This window comes from Orycteropus afer, unplaced genomic scaffold, assembly GCF_000298275.1.
Source record: "Orycteropus afer afer isolate SDZICR_OR568_19922 unplaced genomic scaffold, OryAfe1.0 scaffold00215, whole genome shotgun sequence".
NCBI lineage: Eukaryota > Metazoa > Chordata > Mammalia > Tubulidentata > Orycteropodidae > Orycteropus > Orycteropus afer.
The window spans coordinates 826,499-835,554 of NW_006921802.1; the positions used below are offsets into that span (position 1 = coordinate 826,499).

General features: G+C 38.4%; 1 protein-coding gene across 1 annotated transcript in view; it reads right to left on the reverse strand.

Moving 5' to 3' along the window:
- Nucleotides 1-5,115: 5,115 nt before the first annotated feature.
- PDLIM3 (PDZ and LIM domain 3) overlaps nucleotides 5,116-9,056 on the reverse strand; it is a 33,663-nt gene continuing 29,722 nt past the window's right edge. The window contains exons 6-8 of the mRNA XM_042781990.1: nucleotides 8,087-8,211; nucleotides 6,777-6,891; nucleotides 5,116-5,305 (exon numbers count right to left, since the gene is read on the reverse strand). Of these exons, the coding sequence (XP_042637924.1) occupies nucleotides 5,116-5,305; nucleotides 6,777-6,891; nucleotides 8,087-8,211 (430 nt within the window). The remainder of the gene's footprint in view (nucleotides 5,306-6,776; nucleotides 6,892-8,086; nucleotides 8,212-9,056) is intronic.

Genomic DNA, 9,056 nt, shown 5'->3' on the forward strand with positions numbered 1-9,056 from the left:
CACCTAGAGACTTGAAAGAATTATCTGGACTATTTAGAAAAAGTTTAGGTATAGTCTCATAGGTCAGGCAAATGGTTTATTTGCTTGGATTATCTGAACACCATTGCTCTTTCTTCAAACTTCTTTTTATGCTTAAGATCAGATGACACAGTACAAGTAGTAAAAGAACATTATGATACAATGACATGATAATGAAAAGTAGTGACTGTAAGTAGTTTTCTAGGACTGAAATAAAAATCTGTTGAAAGGACCACTTGACAAACTTTGGCAACTAAGGTAATCAAGGAAAATGGACCCAAAGCTCCATTTTGCATATCTTGGAGTGGTCTCACATTGGGTGACTGACAAATTTTAGATTATCTCATGTAGCAATAAGTAAACTCTTTGCAGATTACTTTTAACTATCCAACTTTCCTCTGCTTACACAGGTGCAAAAATATGTGATAAACAGAACTAGTTTTTATTCCATCAATCATATTATTGATTGAGAGTCTAGCAACTCTATCCTACGTTTATTCTGAAAAAAAAATCACTTTAGCTAATCTTGAGTCCAAAGTTCATAAAATGCTAATTCTTAATCATTTAATCATGGACAGTCTCATTGATCATTGTTAGCTTTAATAAGATCATAAATCTATAAACAGTGGCTAGTCTGTTTTCTAAGAAAATATACTATTCTATGAACTAAATCAGGAGGGAACTCTGATGGTGTAGTGCCTAAGGCATTCGACTGCTATCCAGAAGGCTGATGGTTCATACCTCCCAGCCACTCCTAGGAAGGAAGTTTGGGTAATCTACTTCTGTAGTGATACTGCCTTGGAAGCCCAAGGAGGGGTTGCTATGAATAGGATCTGACTCAACGGCAGTGGGTTTGGTTTTTTTTTTTTTTTTTTGGTGAGCTAAATCAACACTGGTTGGTATTTGTTGTTCATGACATGAATTCCTATATAGAACATGCTGAGAATTTATTATTGAAGGACACTTTGAAGGAAAGAATGCTAGTATGCTTTGTATATTTTTTTTAAAAAAGTTTTAATTCTTTTTCATTTCAACATTGCTATTTTTCTTTGGTACCTATTAAAATTTTTTTTCCATATAACATTGATCTCTATTTACTAATTCTGTAGTTAATTCCTCTCCTTTCATGTTTAAATTTCTGGATTTAATTGTCAAAAGAATTATTTTTATTCAAAATAATGACCATGCAATTTTATGGCATGTTTCACATGTTTTAGCCACATAGAATGAATTTAAGCAACATTCCTCAATTGATAGTAAGTCTGAATTTGGTAATTCAAACTATATGACTAAAATTTGTGAAGCATGGCCTAAAATACCAAAAGCTCTTTAATAAATATTTGAACTTGAGTAGTTCATTATGCACTCAACTACATATAAAATAAATAAAATATAATTTTAAAGAAATAGTGTCTCAGATCTAACATATAAGATTCGTGAATGTATAATACAATGTCTCATGTACACTTTTCTCATGAATGTTTTATACTTCTTTACTTAACCTCTTTTTGGTACAGCATTTATGCACTCAATTATGGCACCCCTGGCATAATTATTTATCATCATGTAGGATCTTGCATGTGACATTGGTTGTATCCAATGTCAGATTACCCAGTAAGCAAAGTAGTCACGGGCTTATTTGTGCTTACTTAATAATCTGTAGTGATCAATTTCACATTTTGTGCCTTGTCTTCCAGTCCAGAGATTCTCTGTTTTACCTTCTCCAGATGTTACTTAGCAGACTTCCCTTGACGTGGGATTGCTGTGCAGTGTGTATGTGTGTGTATGTGTGTTGTAGGGAGGGTGTTCTAGTTTTTAAATACTGCTTAAGCAGCTTCCTCTCTATCTTACTTTTATTAGCTTCACCTTTATCATCTAGTCCAAAATACCTGGTCCTATCAATTCCCATTCTGGAGGGCAAATTAGATTGATTTTCTATTTTCCCCACTGCTGCTTTGGGTTTTAACTTTCTCAGGTTATCTAAATCAGTAAACAGTCATTTGCTTAAGATGCTTTGGAGGGGTCTTGTTTGGGAGCTTTGGAAACTCACACAGCAACAGTTGAAGCCCTGGATGCATGAAGGATAGGCTGAGCAACACTAAAGGAAATGGCACCCCTGGCATAATTATTTATCATCATGTAGGATCTTGCATGTGACGTTGGTTGTATCCAATGTCAGATTACTGAGTAAGCAAAGTAATCACGGGCTTATTTGTGCTTACTTAATGATCTGTAGTGAGTAATTTCCCATTTTTTTCACCACATCAAAGATTCTGCTTCTATATGGCATATGGCTCTCTTCCAACCCCACAGCACCTTCCTACAGAATCAAAGCCTCTTTTCAAATTACAGTCCCTGACAAGAACAGAAGGAGCTCTGGTGGCACAGTGGTTAAACCAAAAGGTCAGCAGTTTGAACCCAACAACACTCAGTGGGTGAAAGATGAGACAGTCTGCTTCTGTAAAGATTTACAGACTCGGAAACCCTACAGGACAGTTCTACTCTGTCCCATAGGGTCACTATGAGTCAGAATCGACTTGACGGCAATGGATGGGCCAGGGATGGAGTACCCAATAAGCAAGGTAACCCTGGGCTTACTTCTGCTTACTAACTAATTTGTAGTGAACAATTTTACTTTGCTTATTGAGCAAACTGGTTGTTTTTCCTCAGTGCTTTAATGAATCACAGTTATGTGCACAGCTTTTTAGCTTTCAAAACATGTTGCTGTTGCCTTCATTCCTCATCTTCCTGTCCTTGAATGTTTTTATCTTTTTTTTTTTTTTTTAATAACTCTATTCTTTTTAAAAGAATCCTTCCCAGAATGAAGAAAACCAAAAATGCATGGAAACAGCCCAAGGGACTGGTAGACCATGCATTCATCAGCCTATATGACCATGAGACCGGAAGAACTAGATGGTGCCTACCTAACACTGTCAATCACTCAGAGGAGGATCTGTGTGGGAGATCCTGGATAGAGTGGGAGAAGAATGTGAAACAAAACTCAAAATCATTAAAAAAAAAAAGACCAGGTTTGCTGGTCTGATAGAGCCTGATGAGAGCCCTGAAATTATGGCCCCTAGTTACCCTTCAGGTCTGAAACTGAACTCACTCCTGTGGCTTCCAGCCAAACAATAGACACATATAGGGGGTGAACATTTACATCAGGTAGATACAGTCCTGGGAGTGTTCAATCGTGGAAGAGCAGAAGGGCAGTGTTTGCCCAGGGACACAGCTATGAGAGCGGGAGTGCACAGGAGGGAAGGACACAGGGAAGAGTTAACTATGGGGAGGAAGTGGGAAGAGAGCTGTTACATTGTGGGGATTTGCAGTCAGTGCCATGAGACAAAATGTGTATGAGCTGCTGTATGGAAAATGAATTTCCTCTGTAAACTTTCACCCAAAACAATTAAAAAAAAAAAAAAAAAAAGAAGAAGAAGAAGATTCCCAGAGCAAAATATTTTAAAATAACTTTTTCAAAAAAGGTAATTGTTGTTAGTTACTCCATTTCTTTGATTTCGAGTGTTTCTTAGTTTCTGTTAATGAATTTGTATTTTGGTCCAGGGTTATGATCTCAAATGTCTACAGAGACCAGGTAGGTGTTCTGTCTCATTGCCCTGGGTCAAAACCCTGGCGGGTGGGTGTCAGAGACCATCAGTTAAGTTTTGGAAACTCTAAGAGCAATAAAGCTTGTGCTCTATTTCACATTTGGGAATCTGGGAGAACACTTGCTCCAGGCTAACAGGCAGCAGCTGCAGAAGAGTTGGACAGCGAGAGGGTCTGAGACAGTTCCCACTTGCTCATCCTGCTGGAATCACAAGGCTTGTACTTGGAGGGGCAATTTCAGAAGTTCCCATGTGTCTCCAGTGAGGAACATGGAAAGTAGGTGAGAGAAGCAAGTTGGGGGCATTGCTGTGGGGCTACCAGAATGAGAGGGAAGGTGATCTAAAGTAGAGTGTGCATGGCAGACTGCCTGGGCCAGGGCCCAGATGGAGTTCATGTTGGAGCTGCGAAGGATCCATGACTCCAGGAAGGCTGGGCTGAGACATTTGGAGGTTGTGGTGGACAAGTTATTGTCTGGCTCCAATCATGCCAGGAAAACAAGTGAAATCATAGATTTAAGCAATGCATACACATTGGACACCCAAAGACTTCCCCAGGAGGTCACCTAAACTGCCTCTGCCTACAGGGACACCTTGAGAGGAAAAGAAGGCTGCTGAACCTGTGGGCACAGAAAAATAGCCCTGATGCACTTTGAACTTTGAATTTGACTAAATATTTATTTGAGATACATAAATTGAAAGAGACCATTTTAAAGCAAAAGAAACGGTTTTAATCTGAAAGACATTAAATTACCTTTAACTAGCAAATTTAAACTCTGTAACCTATCAGTAGAAATGGAGGACTCATGAGAAATTAAAAATGAGTTATATAAACTAAAGAAGCCACATTTTCCTTAAAATATCTGAGTTAGTGTAAATGTCAAGATATGATTGGGCCCTCTCCTTGGAATGCTGACTTTATCTGAATTCATTGAGTGCCATTTCATTAGATATTTTAAAATGCTTTGTGTATTTATTATGCAGGCTACATTCAGTGTTAATAAGTTTTGAATATGAAATTAAAGAAATCCAGAGAGATTTTCCCCTGACATGCATTGAAAGAATTAAAACAGATGCAGACAATTGCAGATTGTGCTACAATACAGATTATTATTTGACATTTACTACAATTGCTCAGTTAGTTAAGGAAAGTCAATTAGACTCCCCAAAGTATCTTAGCTTACATGGTTGAAGGTCATAATATCAATGTAAAATCGAGTATAGAATACAAAAAATTATTGCTTCAAATGTCATTAAGTTATTGCTAGCTTCAAAGATAAAAAGAGTTGCAAAACATAATTAACTGTATGTTTTTGTCATATAGCAGGCATTTGCCTCCCATTTCTGTTCCTCAATACGCAATAAGATAAATGTTTAAAAGCCTTGCTTGGCTTTAGACTTAGAGGCGATAATTTGCTACACCGCTGGCCAAAGCCTGCAATGTCTTCCTGCGTAAATGCATGTGAGTGAGTGCTCGTGAGCCCTGTCTGTGTAAGACTTAAGCCTTTGGATAAAGAGTAACTGTGTCATAGCCCTCCGGAGGCCTCGTACGGGCTCGTGCGTGAGTTTCACAGTAGAGCTCTCCCTCCAAGAAGAAGTAACCCTTTTGTTTGAGGTTGAGGTTGCAGTCAGCACACACGAAGCACTCTGGGTGCCGGTACTTGTCTCGCGCCTTCACGACAGCACCACTGTTGGGGAAAATGAGGTAAAGTAAAAACCACAAAACCAAAAATAAGATAGGAAAGGAGAAAACACTACAGATGAGGCAGATGTTATCTGTTTTACATTCAGGAAGCAATGGCCTCCAGCTGTAAAACTGCTAACTGTGAAACTCTATGCCATCGTGAGGGAGATCCAAGATCATCATCATAAACCATCTCGTGTTTCTTTCTGATGTTTACATGTGAATACTTTTTAGATTTTTAAACTTGTGGTTCATAGAAATATTGTAGAATCCTATTTCATGATCTCTCCCCGTGGTTTCTTTGAAAGAGGAGGAAATGATACAGATAAGGCAAACACATCTGAGGAGGATTCCAATTTTGACCAAGATTGTTGTCTGCACAACTAGATGGGTTTCTATTTTGGTGGTCCTGGCTCTCTTCTGTGGGACACAGAGAAAACAGATCAAAGAGCAGAAATGGAATTTCCACGGGGTGGGAGGAATTACGTCCGCTATCAAAACAGTTTACTCCAGCTTCAGAGCAATAATTGCTTTTGGTAACATCATAAAGTATCGTATTTTATTAGGGCTCTCTCTGCTCCTGAGCTTCCTGCCCTGCTTTCTCCTATCTGTTCTACATTTTTCCTTTCTTACAGAGCCAAGCTTCTCTCTGTCGGTCCTCCTGGGATATACCCTGGCTAATTGCCTAAGGCACTTGACTGCTAACCAGAAGGCTGGCGGTTCAAACCCACCAGCCACTCCTCAGAAGGAAAGTTGGGCAATCTACTTCTGTAGTGATACTGCCTCAGAAACCCAAGGAGGTGTCGCTGTGAGTCGGGGCCGACTTGATGGCATGTAACAACAACAACAACAACAACAACAATTGCACGGATGGCGTCTCACAGTGCATGGTAGTGGAATAAAATGAAGGGATGGCAGAAATGGTTGTGCAGGACATGTGCTGTGGAGAGGTTAAAATTATCTGGTTCCCTTGAAGGTTTGAACTAGCAAGTGTGGCCATTTAAATGCAAAGTCCCATGAAATGGAAATTGATTGTATTTTAAAATTATATTTTAACATTTGTTCAACTTACGAAATTGGGTAAAGATAGTATGCTTTCATTAACAATCTGATGACTCCTGTCTTTGTTTTCCTGGGCTTATACAGAAAAGGAAGTATTCAAAGACTGGACACCCACCAAGGAAGGGCTTTGTGAAGTGAAAGTTATGATTCTTGAGAGTAATTCTTAATATGTTTTTTTTTTAAAGGAGAATATACTCGAAACTCAAAGCCAAGATTGTTCTTTCATGTTTTTTGCTAATTTTAGAGTACATCTAAAGAATGCTAGTTCCTTAGATATGCTAAATGTTGTAGAAATTAAAAGGTATATTTATGTTTTGCATAACTGCCTTTTACAGATTTGATCTCAAAGTGTAAGAAATAAAGAACTGTCTCTAAGATTAACGGTGAATTCTTAGGTTAAAAATGAAACTTACACAATGCCACTGCCACATTTATCACAGAATGGCATCTTCTGTGTGCCGCCAGCGCCACCACCATGGACTTTTGTAACCGGAGCCCTCACACTCCGAGTTCCAGCAGGACGGTCATCTGAAAAACAAAGTGTTTCCATTTATGGCCAGGGAACAGCTGGCTATAGTTTGTACTTTGCTTCTATTTTAAGGTGTGCACTTTAACCTAAGGAATTCTTAAGTTGTGCCTGCACTACCATTTCTGAAGGAGCAGGTTTGATTCAAGCATAAGAGACTTTGTTCTGAATAGAGGATCTTACAGAAAGGAATTAGGTTTTTTTTTTTTTTTAATTTTTTTGAGGATGCTAGTACAAAATGCTCAAGGGAGCAATGAATGTTTTGTATTTTTGTGCATCTTTTAAAGTATAGTATGTATCTTTCGGGCTGGAAAAACACTGGAAAGCATACGATTGGTCTGGAGACCTAGTTCCACTCTTACTGGCTTTGCGAACTTGGACAAGTCCACCATCTCTATGCCTCAGTTTCTCCATTTGTTAAATAGGGAAAATAATAGTTTCTATCTCCATGAGTTGAGGGTTAAATGATATAATGTGTGTGAAAGACTCAGCATAGTGTTTGGATCATAATAAGGGCTCAGTGTGGTGTTGTTGCTAGGTGCGTCCAATTGGCTCTAACTCATAGGGACCTTCTGTATAACAGAACGACAAGTTACCCTTTTCATGATCATTGCTATATTGAGTTCAGTTGCTATCCACAATGTCCTCATTGACTGATTTTTAGAAATGGATCAATAGGCCTTACTTGCTCATCTTAGTCTGGAAGCTTCGCTGAGACTGGCCGCCTGCTGGTATGCCATAGCTTCCAGCATCAGAGCAACATGCAAGCCACCACAGTAGGACAAACTGACAGATGGGTGGTGGAAGGGCTCATTACATTGTTACTTTATTTTTCATTTTGATGAGGATGATAATGATACTCTGGAGTATAGGGAGAGGATGAAAAAGTTTTACAATATCCATTTTAAACTTTATGTTGTGATTCATAAGCTGAGCCAGCCTTTGACTACTGTGGATGGAATTTGGTGCCTTTTACCCCTGATTTCAGTTTGTGGCTATTTGGATGCTTCCTAGCAGTTTCTTTCCTGGACCACACACTACTCAAATCCTTCTGAGCAAAAATTCATATGATAACTGACTAAAACCAACCTTTAGACTTTCATTACCTGTGGCATGTTTGCTGTCTTCCTCTTCCCACCCCTCATACGTCTCAGACTCTATCAACAACATTATCAGCAGACATTCAGGGCTGCTCACCATCATTAACTAATTCCTGGAGCACTCGAAAGGAGCCTGACTGGCGGGGCTGAGTAGGTTCATTCTGATTATCATGGAGCATCCGGTACACATCTGACTGTGGGGGCACCGAGGCTACAGGTTCACTGAAACACAAGTATGGTGGTGAAGCATCGGCAGGAGCACTGAGAGGCACACGGCATGCAAGCTGCCACAAGACATCAGTAAGCAGGGTCACTATATTTACAGTGACCTCTGAAGAGTTTTAGTACTTTCAAGTTAATCTCCATTACAATTAAAAAAAAATGTGAATATTCACATGGGTTGCCTTAAAAATGTCATTGAGTAATTAATGTGGGAATCACTTAAGCAATTTTCCACTTGCCAACATACTTTGGAGGGTGACTAAAAGGTGACTGTTAGGAAACGATAATTTTTAAAAATAAGTGTGCCTGATGGATATATAGTTACAGATGCGAACAACATTAACTTTTCTTAGGAAAAAAGGTGCCATACACATATTATAGGAAGTGTAGGAAGGAGTGAGCCCAATTTGATTATTTTCTGTCACAAATTTATCCAAAAAATTCAGATCCATTTTTGATATTAAACTGAAAGTATATGATTTAATTTTATTTTTAAGGGTAATTTGTTTAGTTAATTCTTGTTAATAACAAAATAATTCTTTGCTAATAACAAAGTTACCATTTTCCTTATAAATTGAAGAAATTCAACTCAATGTTTGAAGCACATAATGTTTAAGATTTCACATATAAATCTGTTAATTAACTACAGTATATATTTTAAATGGTGACATTATAGATCATTTACAATGTTATTTTAATATACTTTCTACAAATATATTCCTGATGAGCAATAAAAATATATTATAATTATACTACCAATCAGCCGGGAGCTCTGGTAGCATAGTGGCTAAGGCACTTGACTGCTAACCAGAAGGCTGGCGGTTCAAATCCACCAGCCACTCCTC